Raw genomic sequence first — 19,417 nt, 5'->3', positions numbered from 1 at the left:
GTCTATTCCACTCATATTTAATTCACATATTTTACTCTTATCCTGCCCCAAGGAAGACAAGATGGCTGAAACACTGGCAGATTCCTGCTACTGAAATTATAATAAATTACTCTGTTATCACCGGAAACACGTGAGTGAAATGGAGGGCACAGGAAAGGAAGAAGTGATACCTGCTGCTAAGTTCACTGGCTAGACAGCTTTTTTATATTACTCAAGTAATAAGACATGATAGGGTGGACATTTCTGAGCTTTTGGGGGATTCAGATACTAAGACGTGATGCCAAATCTGTCTCCCATGTTTTTAATAACACAGACTTACCCATTGAATTGCTCTGTAGAAATCTCAAAAATACTTGGTTCATTTGAGGTTGTTTTGTACAAACTTATTCCTACAATGTAACCTGGGCAATAACCAAGTAAGTTACTTGTTTTCACCACTTCCTCACTACGGACTGTTCCCTGTTCTCTTTCTTTGTAGATTTCTAAGATTAATGTGCTAGAATTAAATGACGCTGCTTTAGTATTACGCTCTGTGTAGACCTGTGTCATTTTCCATTTTTAGTAGATACAGCGAGGTGCATTTAGGCTTTGTTTCCTAAGAGAGCTAGCATTAAAATGTTTCATAACATTGCATTATCCACTGTGATAATATCTAAGGGATTATGCAAAACTTTTTTGTTGTTTATTTTGTTTTTTTTTTCTGACACTTGTCCAGAAGCTGATACTGTTAATAAATTACTAGAACAATGCAGTATCAGCAATTATAACTACTAATCATGAATTTTAAAAAGCAATGATAGCTTTAAGAAAGTTATATCAAAAGTTTGAGAAAGACCACAAAGGTAATGCAGAAAAAGCAATAACAAATAAGCCACCCCTAAAACCATCAATACATTTTTCAAACAGAGTGCAAACCGTATGTCTAGGTCTGTGCCCATGTCTTCTCTGTCAATCACCAACCTCCTTTTATTAGTCTTAGATAGAAGATAAACAACAAGACTGACAGCTTTGTGTCCTTTGGCATTTTTGTGTCACCATCACAGAGTAAGAGGGTATTATGTCATCACTCAAGTCTGTCAGGTTTAGTTTAGTCTGCTGCTTGTCTTAACGATTGTTTTCCTCATTTTTTCTCCTAAGTTGATACACATACCCAATATAGATTGTATATTGTTGATGTTACCAGAATCCATTTTTCAGACTGAGAGATGTCTTTAATTTCAACCATGGAAATGTCACCCTTTTTGCCTGTACACCAAAACAGAAATTACAAAACTAAGTGTCCTTCTCACTTGGCCAGTTCCAGGCTACGTAGAACTTTTCATACCTCATACATTCAAACATAAGTCGCATCAATATTGCAAGTAACAAGAACAATGAAAGATTTTTATTTTTTAAAAAAAGCTTTGTTTCAGTAGATTCACTATGTGCACCTCTTTTCTAAAAGCTGTATAGATTTTGGCACTGTGCATTGATAATTAGTACATGGTACCTAGCTTTAAATATATAATTTATTATATGATGAAATAAAAGAGCATTTTACCTAGTGTTTGGCTTCTGAAAAGAGTCTAGTAGATGTGATGGAATGTTGAAGAGACAAAACTTGACTTTTGTTTAGTGGCATATCATCGCTTAATGAAAACTGTGGTTTTTACTCACTTTGGAAGCAACAGGCTGGCTCCACAAAGACATAGGAACTTATATGAAATGCTTGCCTCAAATTAGCCTTTAAAGCTGCCTAAGAAATATCTGGAAACTGCAAAACAAATTAGAGTCAGGTTCTCCAAAGACAGCAAGCTGAAGCAGCAGATAGGTAAACTAACTATTAGGAAATCCTAATGCAAGGGAGTAGAGACTGGAAGAACAACTTTAGGCTAAAGTGAGATATTTATTATTTATTGGGATTCTTCACGTCTTCTCTCTAAAAGATGGCATTTCAGCCAAATCAGAACTTCCTCATACCAAAACAGACACAAATGGAAGAACAGCGAAGAAGTTGCTTATTCATATAGCCAGTAATCAGGCAGTTAGAGCAGTCAACACTGAGGGGTGGATAAGGGAGAGACATTTTTTAACTGCCACAGTCTATAATATGAGCCTTTGGTCTACCAACCTTCTCAGAGAAGGTTGTGCTTTTTTTCACATATTCACTTACTGAAGCTATTCCACTGCAAATATTCACAGTTGGTAGCGAAAGAAAGAAAGAAAAAAAATGTTTACTTTATGACCTACTGGAGAGGCAAGATTATTGTTCAGTTGTCTTTGCTTCAGTTAAGGTGTATTTATATGTCCATAGGGTGTATGCATACAAAATAGGATGCCTTCAAAGGAGACTTTTTTTTTTTTTTTTTTTTTTTTGGAAATGCCCAAACATCCAGTAGCTAGGTTATGTAGCTAATCAACTGAGTTGGAAATTGGTGTCTCCTACTTCTGAGGAGGACTCTCTAACCAGAAGTTTGGGGGTGACAGTGAATATGCAGGTTTTGGGGGAATGACAGTTTGCCTGCACTTCTTGTAATAGAGGAAATCTAGTAAATAACTATGCCTAGTGGATTGGACTCAAGAGTAAAATAGATGGGGGACCTTGTTTGTGAATTGCCCTGATGTAGACAGTATCCCAGCAACCAGGCAGTTAAATGACACAGGAGAATTCAGGCAGTTGCCCTTATGTATCTATAGGTCCTGAAAGACTTTAACTCAGCAACTCAGCTAGGTATCTGTCATTGCATAATTGAAGGGTTTCAGCAGCACCCAAATGTTTTCCTTAGGCACAAGGATTCATGTTTATGATGTTCACTATAATTTTATGTGGTAAGTTCACACACAACTAGAGCTAGGCACTGTTCCTTAGTAAATTGACAGAAATTTCAAAGACCAAATAGTGCAGAGTGCCAGTGAACTTCCCTGGTACTGTTTTGGCACTTTTGACATGTCTGACTTAGCTGCCAAATTTATTCCAGCAACGATCACCTTACAAGATGACACTTGATTTACGTTATCTGATTTGTTCCTAATGGGGAAGATCAGAGTAGAGTCCTTGATTTCATTTTCACAGGGAACAATATATCTTTAATTTTAAAATGGATGATCAGTGACTACATTCATAGAATAATTTAGGCCTTTACTTTGGCTACATCAGTTCACATTGCAGAGCAGCGTAATCATCATTCTTGTCCTACTTTGTCTGTCTCAGTCAGTAATGTTTCATCTAGGCTCTTCTGTAGCTGTCTGTCTTGGATCTAGACAGACACGCACAGTCTGTACAGAAGTACACAGTCTTCCTCCCTCCTCCTTTTTCTCTGAATATTAGCAGTCTCCAAGGAACTTCATCCTCTGAAGTGCACATCAGAGAGACAAAGACTTTTTTGCCCCTCCTTGGTTTATAGCCACTTAACATTTCTTGTCTGTAAGTAGAATTGGGAAGACAGATTTTCTTATGAGAATTTCATTTTTTCTTCTTCCCCTGGAGATCCACCTGGTTGCAGACTACGCTAATTATTGGTGTAAAGTTCATAATCTAAATTTTATAGTAGGATCTTCCCTATGGTCTCCTACAGAACTTTGCCGTATCACCGAGTTATTCATTCATTAATTCTGATTACCCTCTTCTGCCTGACTATAAAGTAAAATCTGTATTCTTATATTAATAGGATTGGATTATAGTTTTCTGTGAGAGAACTGTGTTGATCCATCCTTCCTTCCTTCCTTCCTTCCTTCCTTCCTTCCTTCCTTCCTTCCTTCCTTCCTTCCTTCCTTCCTTCCTTCCTTCCTTCCTTCCGTAAAGATGATAGGAGATTATTTTTCTGTCACTGTTTCCAGGATTCAGCTTAAAAAATAAAACTACAATGAAAGGTTCAAATTCAGCAAACACTAAAAAATGTACTGTCTCTAAGCATTTTTCTACAAAATTATAGTGGCTTTTTGTTTGTTTGTTTTTAATTCAGATTTTTATATGGCGATTAATAAGTGCTTTATGATCCAATCTTCTCTTTCTTGCTCTTGGAATGGATATTTTGGAAATAAAGCAATTCAGTACGATTCTTTTCTATTAGGCATAGAGGATTCAAAAGCGTGATGTGAAAGTTAGCATTTGTAGGTACTTCATGACTACATCTTTAATAACTGGATTATAGAGCTCATATTTGTTCACTTGGGATTTTCTTAAATATATTTATTTGGCTCTAGCTCAATCACAAACACAAAGGGATCGCTGGTCAGAGGCAGAAACATTTTAAGCAGCTGTCCAACAATAACAGGCTTTCTCAGTGAGGAAGTTAATCTTCAGAGGTAATTTGTTGGGCTTTTCCATAACTCTGAAGATCTAAGTTGCCTGAGGTCCCAAAAATGTATCACTTATTTCTGAATAGGATGCTGTAATTCAGGGTTGATGTGAAAGTTTTCTTGGGGAGGCTCAATCTTGTAATATCCTACTGTTAACAAAAGCAGATAAGAACAGATCACAACCACACAGAACATGACTCAGGAGAATTTGCTCTTGCATCCATACCTTCTAGGAACTTCTGGCAGGCTCCATTCTCTCCAGCTCTTCCCTTTCTGTTGTTCTAACAAGAAACATTTTCATTGATGTAATCAAAGATTTTTCAATTCCTAGGTGTTCTGGGAAAATACATGTTAATGGGAAGGTCTACTTGTAATAGAGGAGCTATTGGTCTACTTGTTTCCAGAGGAGCTCACTTTAATTTGTCAAGATTTTAACAATACCAGACAAGAATTATCTCTATGGACTGGCAGTCCTTGAACAATTGTATTCAGTACGGTTCAGCAGACCACTGTTCTGGACATCAGTTGCTAATTATAAGAAAATTTAAAAACCAAAAAGAAGAAAGCTTGGAAACTATTTTTTTCTTTTATTTTTCTATGATATTATGACACAGGTAAAATCAGCATGAATCAGAGAATCACCAAATAGCTAAGGTTGGAAGGGACCTCTGGAGATCCACTTTCCCTGTTCTAGGAGGGGCAGCCAAACCAGGCTCCTTCAGACTGCATCCAGTTGGGTATTGAATATCTCCAAGGACAGAGTTCTACAACCTCTCTGGGCAGAATTGAACATGGTACTTCAGGTGTAGTCTCACCCATGCTGAGAGATGAGGAAGGGTCAACTTCCTCCACCTTCTGGTGATGTTCTTCCTAATACAGCCCGTGAGGCTGATAAATGTAAAGTAATTTACATTAGCAATTACTAATTTGTACATTTCTGTTAAAGAAAAAGTGAAGCGTGCTTTAGAATTTATGGTAGAATATGTAAGTGTTAATTAGTTTTATGTGTTCTTTCCTTTTAAAGAGTCAATAAATCGATATTCCTGTCAATTAAATCAATATTCCTGATATACATTTCACACTTAATTCATTTAGCCCATTCTTATTTTCTAATTTGTTTCAGTGGCCTCTTTCTCATAGATAAATTATGTCACACGGAGGAAACAAAATTATTTACTATAGGAAATGGGAAACATGTTACAAAGAGAGATGCAAACAGGTGTTCTTATGAATTAAAGATTGATGGGGAGAGGAGTAAGAGAGAGTAGACAGAGGATCAAATGGATTCAAAGTTTATTCCAAGGGTAGTTGACACCTACATATGTATGTAGTCAGGAAAGATTTCAAAGGATAAGAAGGAAGAAGAAAAATAAGAGGAATAAAGAATGAGGAAAGGGTGGGATGAGTGAGGCAGGAAAAATATCAATTGGAAAATAAAAGTACGTGGAGTAAATCAAATGCTGTTATTGGGAAAATAAATTAAATAAAGAATTTGTTTTAGCAAGTTTTTATTGAAGAATTTGACAACAGCCTGATTACAGAAGGGTAAGATCTTACAAATGCATCAAACTTGTCTGAGTTTGCAAGTAAAAATGGAAAACAGAAGAAAAATACTATATTTATTGAAAATGATAGTGCTATTATTTTATACCAGAGGATGGGGATTTGATTGCTGGAAATTTTCCAGAACTATTGAGTCTACGAGATGAATAAGATGAGATAGGAGATTCAGGTGTATGGACAAAAGCTTCATTTTTCTAAATACTTTTAAAAATTGAGGCACCTTTTGTGCCTGTAGAAGGAGACAAAGTAGTTGAATGCTAAGTAAAAAGGAGTTAAGCAAATCATCTCTGAAGTTAAGGGAGAGGAAAGAGAAAGAGGAATCAAGGACAGTACAATTAAAAACTGGATATTAAAAAAGGAACCAATGCTGCAGTAACAATCTGCAACACTGAATACATGAATGTTTTGGTACCAACAGCACCACTTATTACATCTGATGTTGTGAAGATATTATCATCCAAATGTACAATTAATGTCCTTTCACAAGCACTTTGCTGATAAGTCTAGGAAACGGTATAGTTGCATTCCCTACCCTGAAGGCCAAATACCTCCTTTGCTTGTGCCATGTCTAAGGCAACTTGAGAAGCAGAATTGGAAGTCATTCTTGATCCATCATATACAATTCAATAGTACAAGGTAAATACAGAAGTTGTTCTTAGACTGCATCTCCAATATTTAAGTGATTTAAAGTCTATTAAAAGCAACCACAAAAAGCAGTCAACATTGGAACAGCTTGATTTTTTTTTTAAATGTTCAATACTTCTTTCATTTGAAAATCATGATATGCAAATCTGTCCTTCAAACATAATTGAAGACAGGTTAGTTATAGAGGTATCTTAGTGAGTCTTCAAACTATACCAGTTAAGAAAAGTGCAGAATAGAAACCACTATTACTATTTATCTATTGCTAGTGTAAATAGCATTCTCTCTAGCTATGTAGCTTTAAATTGTATTTACTGTTTATTCTGAAGAACTCCAATCAGAAGCCCCCATGAGGGACAAAATTACTTAGGAAAAGCTAAAGAAAAATGTTTGTGAATATCCACCAAAGTTTTATTGTTGTTGTTCTATATTGGTCACATTCATGAATTTTGTGATATGCAGATTCTTAACGAAAAAATGTCTAGAATCATGAATCACAAAATCTTTCACATTGGAAGGGACCTCTGGAGGTCTCTTAGTCCAACCTTGTTCTCCAAGTATGCCCAGCTAGAGAACATTGCTCAGAAAATGAGAGGTTTAGAAAGTTGTTCTGCATGATTTTTTTTTTTTTTTTTTTTTAATTTGGATTAAGTTTGTATTTTGCCTTGTCTTCATGATAAACACTGCCAGCTCTGTTAGCTCCTACATGTATCGGAGATGTTCCAATCCCTTAGTTATCTATTTCCATCACCATTTCTCACTGATGATGTTCTTCAAAGCACACCTGCATCTGGAAAACTAAGGGTAATCCCACAAAAGAGGAAGCATCTGTGTACTTGTGGTTCAGAGGCAGAATATCTGCTGGAAGGCTATGTGAGAGACATCTTAAAACTTTAAAGAGCTCTGTCATAAAAGCTGTTAAAACCACCAAAGAGCAGTCCTCTCTGGAATTGTACCAGACTCATCCCAGATCTCTCCTGATACTTCATTCCATATTTCAGCTCCCTCAATAGTGAAATCTGCAAGTCACCACTAATCTTCAGTGTTGACATAGACATTAGGATTTGACTTTGCAGTGGTACTGGAATCAATTGCTAGATTGATTTCAGATACAATCATCAGTCATTGATGATTTCTTTGTTGTTTTGCTCAGGTTCTGCAATATTTTCAAGGCAATGACCTGCTCTTAATTGATGTCTGGAGGAAGCTGTCTTGTTCCACTGGCTGAAGCAGAATTTTAGGTAGTCTGAGTTCGTAATATAGTTAGGAAGAATGAGTATTCCTACTGCACATCTAGTCAATGTAGCCATCTGCTTCAAGAAGGATGATGTTAATTTATGTATCTACATGAATGATCGAGAAGTACAGAAAGATAACGGGCATCTTAGAGCTGTTCTCACATTTATATCATTAGTAAGTGAGAAAGTCTCCAAATTCTCCTGAATATGTTTGCATGCAACAAAACTCTTTAGAAATTATAAGACTGTGACTGTACAAGAAAGATGAAGCAGTACTATTAATATAGCTCTACCACAATGTATTGCTCACTTGTATCGCTAAAAACATTTTCAATATGACGGAATCAGTAACGTAGCCAATGAATGAGCAAAATTAGATTTACTGTCTATGAGGTTAGAGAAATACAGGTGTCATTCAGTTCAATGGCTTCATTAAGACATGGTCAGTTGCAGACACATGGATTACACGTTTCATATGGACAAGTTTTTAGAGAAATTAAGTTTCCATCTGTGCTAACAGTGTAAATTTTGGCCAAGTTGTTCTAAGTTCCCTACCCTTGCAACCAAAGCTGACTAAAGGCAGTGCATGAAGGTCACCAGCGGTGACTGTGAAAGATCAGTCTCTTGAAGAGGAGGAAGTGGGTATACTGTAACTGATATTCTTTGAAATACATAGACTGTCTTGGTAAATCTCTGTGCTGTTTGGCTAGGCAGTTTTCAAATTGTAGCCGAGCTTAACACTGTCATGGTCAGCAATCATTTAAACAGTGTTGACATAATGATTAATATCAACATCAGTAGCATGAGAAATTGCCTGGTCTGGTCTTCACAAAAGAACAAACTTGAAAATCTGTGTATCTTTGTTGTAGTGTACTTTAATAATGTCATTTGGTCTGAAATATACTGTTGTATTTTCAGTATTACCCCTGTAGAAAAAAGAAATTATTTTTCTGGCTTCTATTAGTATTTTGTTGGGTAGGTGTGGACTGTTATTACAGCTCTCCATTATATTATTTTCATTTTTATAGAATTACTTATGCAGTACTATTCCATCAGTAGACCTTCAGAAATTACCTCCCCAACTGAGAGCCTGTTCCTATCTGTAATTTACAATATATGGCACAGTGTGATATATGTAGTTCTGGACTACCATATCATTATTTTTTCCTTTTACCATAATTGACAATATCAGTAAAACCCAGAATAAGATTCATCTTTTTGGAGTGGTTCTGCATTTGAACATACAGTTAAATAATTTCCTCTGTAATCCTCTGTTGTCGACGGAAGGAAGACACAGACGCTCAATATGAGTGAACAGTGAACTTCAACTTTAATGGATAGCTCAGTCGCCTTTTATCTAGTTCGAACATAATCAACTCATACATATTGCAAAAACTAAGCTCAGGATTGGCTAACACTGCCCGCTCTTTTCAGTTAGTTCCTCCTTCTTTTAGCTACCATCCTGCCTTAGGGACTTTCCCAATCGCTCAAGGGCATCGTGTCCTTGAGCCTGATTGGCTCTCAGCCAGCTGCGTATGTGCCCAGACTCATGTGAATTGAGTACGGTACTTCACTAGCCCATTGCCTCCTAACTGCCCAACATCCACATGTCCTATTTCACTTAACCATTCCTCCACAATCCTCAGAGCTTCTTTCCTACATTGCTGTTTCAAAATATAGGTCTTCAACTTGGTATATAAGATAATCATTTCTATCAATTACTTGTGTCCATTGAATCTCATTTATTTTAACTGTGACCACCTGTAACCTTGCCAGATGATTTTGCAATTTTAATTTTTGCAGCTGCATATTTGAGAAGTAAGATTTTTAAAGATTTTCAAGGCTACCATGCTGTGGCACATGTCTAGTTGCATTAGTATAATAGGAAATCTTCTAATTCCCCAGTGCAGAAGGAACCAGATGAGCAGATCTTGTAAGATAACAGTTCATCCTGACTAATGTGATTTTAGTTTTATTTTTTGGAGGTACAGTTAAACGTTTTTCCAATATCATAAAATATCTTCATCATTCCAAGCCTGTATGTTTTGGAAGGATTTGATATTTATATTTCTTGTTTGAAAATGAGGGAGTCCTCATACTTCTTAAGATATTAGAACTTATCCTTATGATTCTGGACAGAGAAGCAGACCATACATACAGTGTCTCTTTAATACCAGAGATAGGCATTGTAAACACCCTAGAAGGCAAGTTGTTCTCTTTTAGCATATTGCCATGTTTCTTGAATGCCCTGAAAAAGATAAACTGAAGAGAATACAGAAAATGATTGTGAGATAAAATGTAGCTCAGTGCAGCAAATCTGGCAAAGAAAGTTTTACGGTATTTATTTAATTCATGAAGGTCATGTAATCATCCAGGCCTTCTATTGTCAGGTGGCAACAGCTGGCAAAACCAAACTAACAGATGTTCTCAAGATTGTAAGTCCTTGTAAGTCACCTTAAACTGTCTTTATCCTGTTCAGAATGCAGGTAACTGAGAATTGTAGTAGTTTCACTGAAGAAATTACCTAGCCGTTTGGATACTTCTTATAAGCATCTAAGACTTGATCTTAAGATGCAGCTGACTTGGATAAATAATAGATAATGTTGTACTGGTAGTTTCTGGGTCCCCACTTCTTCAGCCTTTTCAAGGCATTAAGGAAGCACAGAGAAAATGCCTCTGTTAGTGAGACTGTCAACAGCTCTAATAATGGAGTTTGCTCTACTTCTTGGCACATGCATTATCCAAAGGGCAAGAAATCTGAAAAATGTAAAAAGTCAAAAGCAGCTTGCTGTTGAGCATTGTTCTCTAAGTAAGCTAATCAAATACCTTTGCAGTATTTCTCAGCTGAAAACGATCTAGTCTTTTCTTGTTAGATTGCAAGCCAGAGCATGAAGGAGAGTAGTTATGACTGATTCTGTAAGATGACCAGATGATTAAAGGTAGAAGAAGTGTATTTCTACTGACACCATTGTTTCTTCCTTTGATTTGCTTTAGCAGGGTTCAAAGAGAAATAGAAATGCACTGGAATGAAGGTAAAACTAATCTCCAAGGATTGTTACATTTTTCTTCCATTTTAGAAACCTTACTAAGCACATTCTATGAAATCCAATGATACCTGAATTTATTCTATAATTACATTAATAGGTTGGAAATTCAGCGAAGTTGAATTATCCACAGCATCTATGTGACACAGATGTGAAAGATGCTGCTTAAGATGTCTTTTTGAACTGATCCATGTTGCTAATTGCTTTATCAATGTGAAATAAAATCAACATGTATCTGTAAATTGGCTAGAATACTGTTCCCCAACCAATTAGCCAAAGTTTCATCTACAGTATTGTGACCTTCAGATTTTGTTATTTGCTATAATTTTACTGAGAAATTATGTTATCTTTAAAGGACTCCAACTGATAAATACATCGGCAAATCTAATATGTTATAATCTATATGGTAACTACTAATGTGTTACCAAGTTCTTTTCTCTGCATATTTAGCGTTACCTGTGAAAGTAGACTCAATTTCACTGTTTCTGACCTGGTACTGAAGTCTATCAGGATTTCAGACTAATTAAGAGATCATCTTTCTTTCTGACCTATGGACCGTGTTGGAATCATGACCAGCTAGTGATAAGAGCAGGAGTGATAGTTTGACAGAAGCAAAACTATGGAATTAATTTCCAGTGAGAGGAAAAAATGGCCTCACCACATGCAGAAATAGAAATAGAAAATGTGTGATTTCGAAATATCCACAGTGCCACCCTAGCCTCCTATCCATTCTTGTATGAAGGTAATCAAATTGCATGACTGGGAAGAAGAAGAAACATGATTCTCTTTCCACATACGAATAATAGAGATTTTGTGAATTATTAGACCAGATACCATGTTAGGTACCTAGTAGATAGGTCAGGCATCAATAGAATTGATGTGCCAGTTGAGAAATGGGCAAACTATTAATACAGTAACAGACTAATGAGTACAGAGATCTTTCAAAAGAAATACAAGGGAAATGTTTTGAAACGGAGTATGAAGGCTGAGAAAACTAGACAAAGACAAGTGACTCATTTAACAAGAATAGTTTGTGGGTTTTGTGTTTGTGTTTTGTTTTGTTGTTTTCATTTGCTCCCTTACAGATTTGTATGCACAACTATTGGCAAGTGATGTAGATAATCTCTGCAGTATTTTGGTATATTAATTTCATTAAGAACAAAGCAAAAGGCCTTCTCAATTATATCCAAAAACAATTTCCCATTAAATCTGTTTCAGATTTGATGATATTTGATGACATATACTGCATTCAGAAAGTTGGAATCTGAAAATCAGAAGGATTGTTTTGGTTTCATACGTATTCAATTTCTGGGAGTTTAGCATGACCTGTAGAGTACGAGACATCTTTCTGGTTCCAACTAGCAGTTGCATTATTCCCACGACAGAGAGAATAACTCTAACATAAGGAAGAAAATGTTGTTGAGTGAATCCCAGGATGGCAGCAGATGTCAAGTTAGTATTGTCAAAACATCTGCAAACTACTCTGGAGGATTTGTTTTTTTGTTGTTGTTGTTTGTTTTTTTCTCTGTTCTTCAAATATTTGACTCCAAACACTGGTAAGATGTAGTCACTTTAGAGAAATAAGATTAGAGATGCTGCAGTCTGTCTACTTTACTGAAGTGGTCCAACTGTCACTTTTCCCCCAGTGTGAAATGTGGATATTTCTTCCACAACAGTGTAAATTTTTAAATTTCTTTTCTCTCTTTATTATTTAAAGTTTTTGTTGCATGATTACATATGGTCATTGCATTGTTTTATAGAAAAAAAAAAAAAAAAAAAAGCTTTCTGTGAAGCTTTCTGTGACTGTGCAATGAGACAACTTTACTCCAATGGTCACCAGCCTCAACAATTGCTAATGAATGTAGCTGAAATACATTAATTGTCTTTTACTCATAATAACCTAAAATATGCAAAATATCAAGGTTGCCTGTTTCTGAGTCAGAAACTGTTCTGAAAGGAAATCTTTTCCATTGAAAGAGAGAATGACAGGTAAACGAAGTGTGTCTGCTTAGAAACAAGTATTTTGTGCATATTTTTTTCATATGTTGCAAATTAACTACATCATATTTGCTTGGAAATTACAGAAAACTGAAATACTGTACTTAGGGCATATTGGAATTTACAATGCAATTATTTTTCTTGCTGCATTTTTATAAGTGCTTGCAAGGTAAGAGTGCAGGAAGGAGATGCCAGTGGTAGTATTCTTTGTTACTGTTTTGACATATGTTTATTTCCCAGAAGTCAAATATATATTCTGCTTATTTGCTGTTCTGGCATCCCTATACCATGCAAAAATGTAAGCATTCATACTGTTGAGAAAGTAGTGATTCTGTAAGGAGGGTGAAAATTCCCAAGAAGCCCAAAAGGTCTGCTGGGCTTCTTAAAAAGTGAAACAGAAAAAAAGGAAGAGCATCTGGGGAAGGTTCTGAAAGAGAAGGCAGAGGTAGGAGTGGGGCTAGGAAATGATGCTAGTGAGGAAAGAATATGTAGAGTCCACAGGGGCAAAACTATCTTTTCTGTATGCACCTAGGCTGTCTGCCCACGGCAATACAACTAATAAATAGTACTCAGAAGCTACCCGTGGAATACAAAATGCAGCTTAGTATAACCTTCTTAAAAAGTAGAGGAATAAATACCATCGGCTTGAGTGCAATACTGTAGCTGTATGAGATGCTTTAAACAGAAGCCTGTTAACTCCTGTGGGGAGCTAGAAATATTTACTGCTGTATGTATTGAACAATGCTTGGACATTACAGTATATAGAAGTCTGTTTGTTAGTGTGTACCAAATTGCAAATTCATGCAGTTCTACTTTTTGTTTTCAGCAATTAATTGAATAAGAGAGAACATTTTATGTTTTACTTTTTGATACTTTATTTCCACCACTGCGGTAGAACCTCCAGTTAGTTTGAAACTGGTAAAATTGCCCTGTTTGGGGCAATTCTGACTGCAAAGCAAAACCAATCAAAAATCTTATAAAAAGCTTTTGAAGTTCATATCCTATAAGTAGAAAATAATAAAGTAGATGAGCTCACTCTTCACAGGTAGAACTCAGATCTGCTGAAATGTATTGAATACAGTGTTTTGTAAATAAATCACCTTCCTTTCCACACTAGCTCTTTGAGGAGTGTCTTCTCCTTCAAGCTTTTGCTTTCCAGTTTGATCCCTTCCAGTAGCTGGCTTCTGTTCAGACTTCACGGGCTTCTTGGCTCAGCCAGGCTTGGCAAAGTTTACTTTGCCACTCAAGAGACCACTGCTCCACTCAGTCTGTGTGCCTGGAGATTGCTGGCTGGCTACCAAGACTGCTGCCTTCTCCCATGCTGCAGCTTGCTCATTTGCTCTCTGAGGGAGCAGTCACCCTCTCCCAGAAGGTTTCTCCTGACTCAGAGTGCAAGAGCCAGGACTATACAGTCTGGCAGCCTTCCTTTCTCTGATCCAACTTCACCCTTTTAACTATATGTAATGAACAGAAATGGAAACAAACCAATTCTGGCATACAACACAGCTATCAATTTCACAGGAGCAGTTTGTGGCTTTCTAAACAGGTATAGATAAAGATATCGATGGAGATGGAGATAGAAGAATGGACTTTGAAAGTAAGAATCTAAAAAATCTCCATGTATGTTCTAGCCTTGTCTAAACAGCAGTGGTACTTTTTTATTTATTATTATTATTTTATTTATTTGCTCTCCAGTCTGTCTAGATTTGAAATTTATGGCACAGGTTATCACTTGCATTTAGACTTAGTACCTATAAAAATGGCAAACAGCTATCCTTCAAAAGAGTATTATGTTGGTACTATTTTTGTAGCATTTTTTTTGCAAAGTCTCCATGTTGGTATTTCCATTACAAACTTCTTTTCCATGCTTTCAATAAATATTCACTCCAGGCTGCAACAAGGGATATCTGATCTCAGCTCTCAATCAGTGGTTATTTTTACCCATTTTCCAGAAAATTGATTGAGCTGATGATTTCACGTTGTACAAACGTTAAAAAAGGTGTGGAGGGGAAAAAATGAGGGAGGGTAACAGTAGGAATTTAATCCATCCAGTTGGTTTGTATTTCAATTGCTGCTTTTTCTCTACCAGTAGATTAGAAGTGGTTTGCTACTGGCATCATCTGTAGACTGTGCTCTAGTGGAATTCATCACACTTCTTTTCAGTGCCTGAGATTCTGCATATCGCCCCATCTGTAGGAAAATATTTTAACAGTGAATCTTTATCATGAGGCAATGGCAATTGAAAATCACAACAAAACAAAATGTTATGTAAGATGATATACTGCATTATTTTTTACACAATTTCTGCCTCAGGGAGGCAGAAGTCACAGCTTTCAAATTATGGAAGGCTAATGTATTTTTTTGTTTTGTTTTTAATTTCCTATTCTGTTTTCCAAATGATGGGTGTGGGAATCAAACTATTTGGAAGCATTGGGTCATTTTGAAAGTAATTTTTTTTGGAAAGGTCAGTAATGTGAAATGAACTACCATTTTATGTCTGCTCAGCTTGCATCTGACTAGGATTGAAATGCTGATAAATGAATTCTGAGTCTCTGTCTACTTCCTCAAAGATAGCAACAGCTTCACTGTTGTGGCTAGTAAAGCCACAGTCATCAGCTTTGCCTGCTATTCTGCATTGATAGGAGCTTGCTTCTGTGTATTTCTAGTTTTCTTGAGCATCTTTTCCTTGGTTGTTATATCTGCATATTGGCAATACATAGTTTTTCATTTTGTGGCTTTTGTTTTGCCTGCCTGTTTGTTTAATATTGCCCCTGCTTTTCATCATTACATGCATTTTTTATTACATATTAAATAATTATTTACTTCTGCTATGATTGGCCAGAAGATGTCTCAGATATGTTTGGAATGTGTCCATTACACACAATCTCAATCACTTTGATGTGCCCTGGAGCAGTGCATTGCATGCTTGTGTGTCAGGTCTGCTTAAGCTGTCGCCTTTCAGCCATCAGACCCTGCAGAAAGTAAGTCAAGCTTTAGCTGACCTACCCTGAAACAACCAATAAATTCATCTTGAAGTCATTGTAAAGAAACCTGAATAGTAGCCTTAGAAGACAACCAATTTAAGTGACATTTTTGCTGAATCTCTGCTGTAGCAGTTTATTTTGGTGTAAATCTTCCTTTGTTGACAGTACTTGGGGAGTCTTGCAATGGGTCAGAAACATCCAGATTTAGTAGCAGAAGAAACACAGTAAAGCTTCATTTGTATCATTGGACAGATATAAATGGTAGATGAAACAAATTTAAGAGCCTTTGGGGACTTTTGAAAGAGGCGAATGAGAACAGCCTTAGGGACTGTGCATCTTGGTTCTTCTCACAAATCAAAGCATAGGTCTCCTGGTAATTATAACAGTCCCATTTTACTTTGACTATTAAAGACTTACTATAAAAATAGACAGGAGATTCAAACACCGTCAGGTCAAAGATTTGAGTCTAGCAGAACTTCCTGAGTTATAGAGGCTTTTGTATTGTTCACGTAGGAGAATTACAGTGTTTACTTCTGATAATAGTATTCTTGTGCTGCAGAAAGAATTAATTAATATATGTGGATTCCTGAAACAGCTTTATTCCAAATAAATTGAATGTTTAGACATGTTTTGACTGTTTGCAAATAGGAAATGTGGGTTAATCTAAATACGAGCATTAAAATAGTTAAGAATTAAAAGCTTTAGCTGAAGTGTCATTTTGAATTGAAGTAATCTCTCTGTTGTTCTTCCCGCTGTGGTTTCAGGCAAACAGCATTTTGTTAGGAATGGTTTTCTGATAGAAGATCAGATTTCTAGCCATGATAAAAAAGTATAACCACTATACTCAACCACCTCAAATAAAATAGAAAATATAGTTTGTTAGTAGATGAAACAGATATTCAGATTCTCAATATGAATCCAAGTTTTTAAATACTTGCAACAATACTTTTAGAAAGGAGTCATTTTAGGCACTGAACAAAGCTACCAGGTGGCAGAAATCAGTTATTTTTGTCAGAGGGAGACCAAAGGTAACTGTTAAGTCCCTTCGATTTTCAGGTTTATATGTATTACAAGTAATTCAGTTCACAATTCAGAAACTTGCTAAACTCTTGTGCATTGTTCCATAGAGAAAACAAATTACTATGCATAAAGATAACTGTGTTCATATCTCTGTATTATTTAGTGTGACTTCACTAGGATAGTTTACAGAGCTTCTTGTGTAATATACCAAGCTTTGCTAACGTTCTGCTTTATACCTTATAATATTCATTTCTGTTTTTCAGCTCTGAGGGACAACAGAATTGAGCTGGTTCGAGCTTCATGGCATGAACTGAGTATCAGTGTCAGTGATGTGTCTCTGTCAGATGAAGGGCAGTACACCTGCTCTTTATTTACTATGCCTGTCAAAACCTCCAAGGCTTTTCTTACCGTTCTTGGTAAGTATAAATAAGCAAGCATATCCACGTTAAAGAAGCAAGTGGTAAACTTCTAAGGCTATGACCAATAATGATAAGAATGAACTCTTCTAAAGCTTGCAGAAGAGATATGTAAATATCTGATCTTGTGTCCCTGAAACTTATAGTTTCATATGGCTATGCTGAAAAATAACATGCATCTTACTGTTTGTGTTGGGTCAGGATAATGAATTAATGAGCACACAAATACCACAGTATGAGTGCCCCTCAAAATGGATTCAAACTCTACATTCCAAGCACCATAAGTGTGAAGAAAGCACATATGTTCATCTCCTACTTTATAGGGCAAAGGGAAGAAAATGAAAAAGCATGAAATTAAAACAGGCTTTAGAGTTTTATAGTCTTTTCCTGAGTTGTGCATTTTCTTAGCTTGCTCTGCTTTTTTTTTTTTTTTTTTTTTTTTTTTTTTTTTTTTTTTTTTTTGCCACATAGAGCATGTTTTCACTGGGTTTGCTGCTTGTTTTATGCTTTATCCTCTAAATGCTCTGCTGTTTTCCCCAAAGGTTATAGATACACATAGAAAAGCAATAGATATCTAGAGATGCCCAGGAAATAAAGTTTCTGCTTGAAGCTTTATATGATTGTATGAATGTCAGTAGCCCAATCAGCCAAAATTGCTATTGTTCATTGAAACACACCTGCGTACCTAAGAGGTTATATGATTTTAGAGATTGACTTTATTCTTTTTTCCTTTTTCTGTCTCTGAACTTGACTCTTTTTTTCTTTTTGTTTTAATTTTATATATAGACAGGCGCACAGCTGAATTTAATAGGACTAACGTAAGATGGTCTCTGTACCAGTAATATTCACATTAATCCAGCCAGGGAATTGGTTTTGTGCATAGGATCTGAAATACATCTCCTTTTTGGTCCCTGTGAGACTGTTTTACAAAAATCTTCACAAGTTTGTCGTTAAGGACAAAAAATACACTCAGAACAGAATAGCAGAATATTCTGGAATAACAGCTGCTTGAGGTTAATCTTCATTTCTTTAGAGAGGCATCTCATGATCTAAACAACAGATGAGTAGACCGGTTCAAACTTTTAAATGCTCAAAAGACATAAAAATGCATTACAAGGGCAGAACAAACATATAGCCCTCTTTTATTAAACAGAGTAACTTGATCTTCCATGGTCTGTGTAATTACATTTTCCCAGCATCAGATACTTTCCTTCCAAGATGCCTGTCTTTTTTCATTTTAGAATTGTAATTTTCTGTTTTGAAGTAACATTTTAAAGTCTTTCCACCTGAGAATTATATATTTTCCATTGAAATGTATCTTTCTAATTGTTTTAATCAGATAAACTATCTTTTTATGTACTAATAATCTCGTTATTTATTTAGTGTCAAGGTATTATAGTAGACACCACTTTGTGTCCTGAAAGATTGGAGTGGATTTATTACAGAAATGTACTCTGTGATAGGTACTGCTGCTTGTTTTTTATGTACATAATCTGTCATTTTGGAAAAGAGATGTAAACAAGCCAAATTGTGAAATACAGGGCACAGGATCAGGTACTGTGACTGATCCTTTTACCTAGCCACTAATATGAATGCATCAAAGTGCTTCAGATGCAAGTTACAACAATGACATTTTCAGAGATTTTAAAATTGTACTCATCAGTATCATTTTAAAGTAGGTTGTTCTTGTGTTTTTGCAAAGTCAAATGGATTTATACATATAGTGATGATTTTTTTTTTCTAAATGCTATTCATAAATTTGTTTTAAATTTTCTATGATTGATTGAAAAACAACCACTTCCAAATTAGTATGATGTATATAGTATTTTGTGATCCTAAGATCTTGGATTCAGCTAAAGAATTCTCCATAGCCAATGGACTTGTGATTATACCTGGGTTTTTTATTTTGTTGGTATGTTTTCTGAAAATAAAATAACTACTGTGTTTATTTTCAGCTTCCTTTTTCCCTGGATTTTGTATTAAAATCTTCATAATTCATGCCTAAACATCAGTTCTGAACTTAGATCAGTTCAGCTTTTTGTTGACCTGTTTTTGGAGTTGTACTGCCAATGTACTTTAGCATCCTGCTTACTGTGCAGACCAGTTTAAACCTTGTAATAAGTCAGACTAGACCTGTATGCAGAATATATTTAGATAAGATACAAATGATCTTCTTTCCTTAGAAAGATTGATGCTTTCTTGCTATTTATTTATTTATATATTTATTATCAACT

At 35.8% G+C, this 19,417-nt stretch overlaps 1 protein-coding gene across 2 annotated transcripts in view; it reads left to right on the top strand.

Moving 5' to 3' along the window:
* CADM2 (cell adhesion molecule 2) overlaps positions 1-19,417 on the top strand; it is a 664,105-nt gene that overhangs the window by 520,610 nt on the left and 124,078 nt on the right. For both annotated transcript variants that reach the window (XM_032208157.1, XM_032208156.1), the window contains exon 4: positions 17,031-17,183. In XM_032208157.1, coding sequence (XP_032064048.1) covers positions 17,031-17,183 — 153 coding nt within the window. The remainder of the gene's footprint in view (positions 1-17,030; positions 17,184-19,417) is intronic.

The sequence above is a fragment of the Aythya fuligula genome, chromosome 1 (assembly GCF_009819795.1).
Source record: "Aythya fuligula isolate bAytFul2 chromosome 1, bAytFul2.pri, whole genome shotgun sequence".
Lineage (NCBI taxonomy): Eukaryota > Metazoa > Chordata > Aves > Anseriformes > Anatidae > Aythya > Aythya fuligula.
This window is presented reverse-complemented; position numbering and strand designations above follow the sequence as displayed.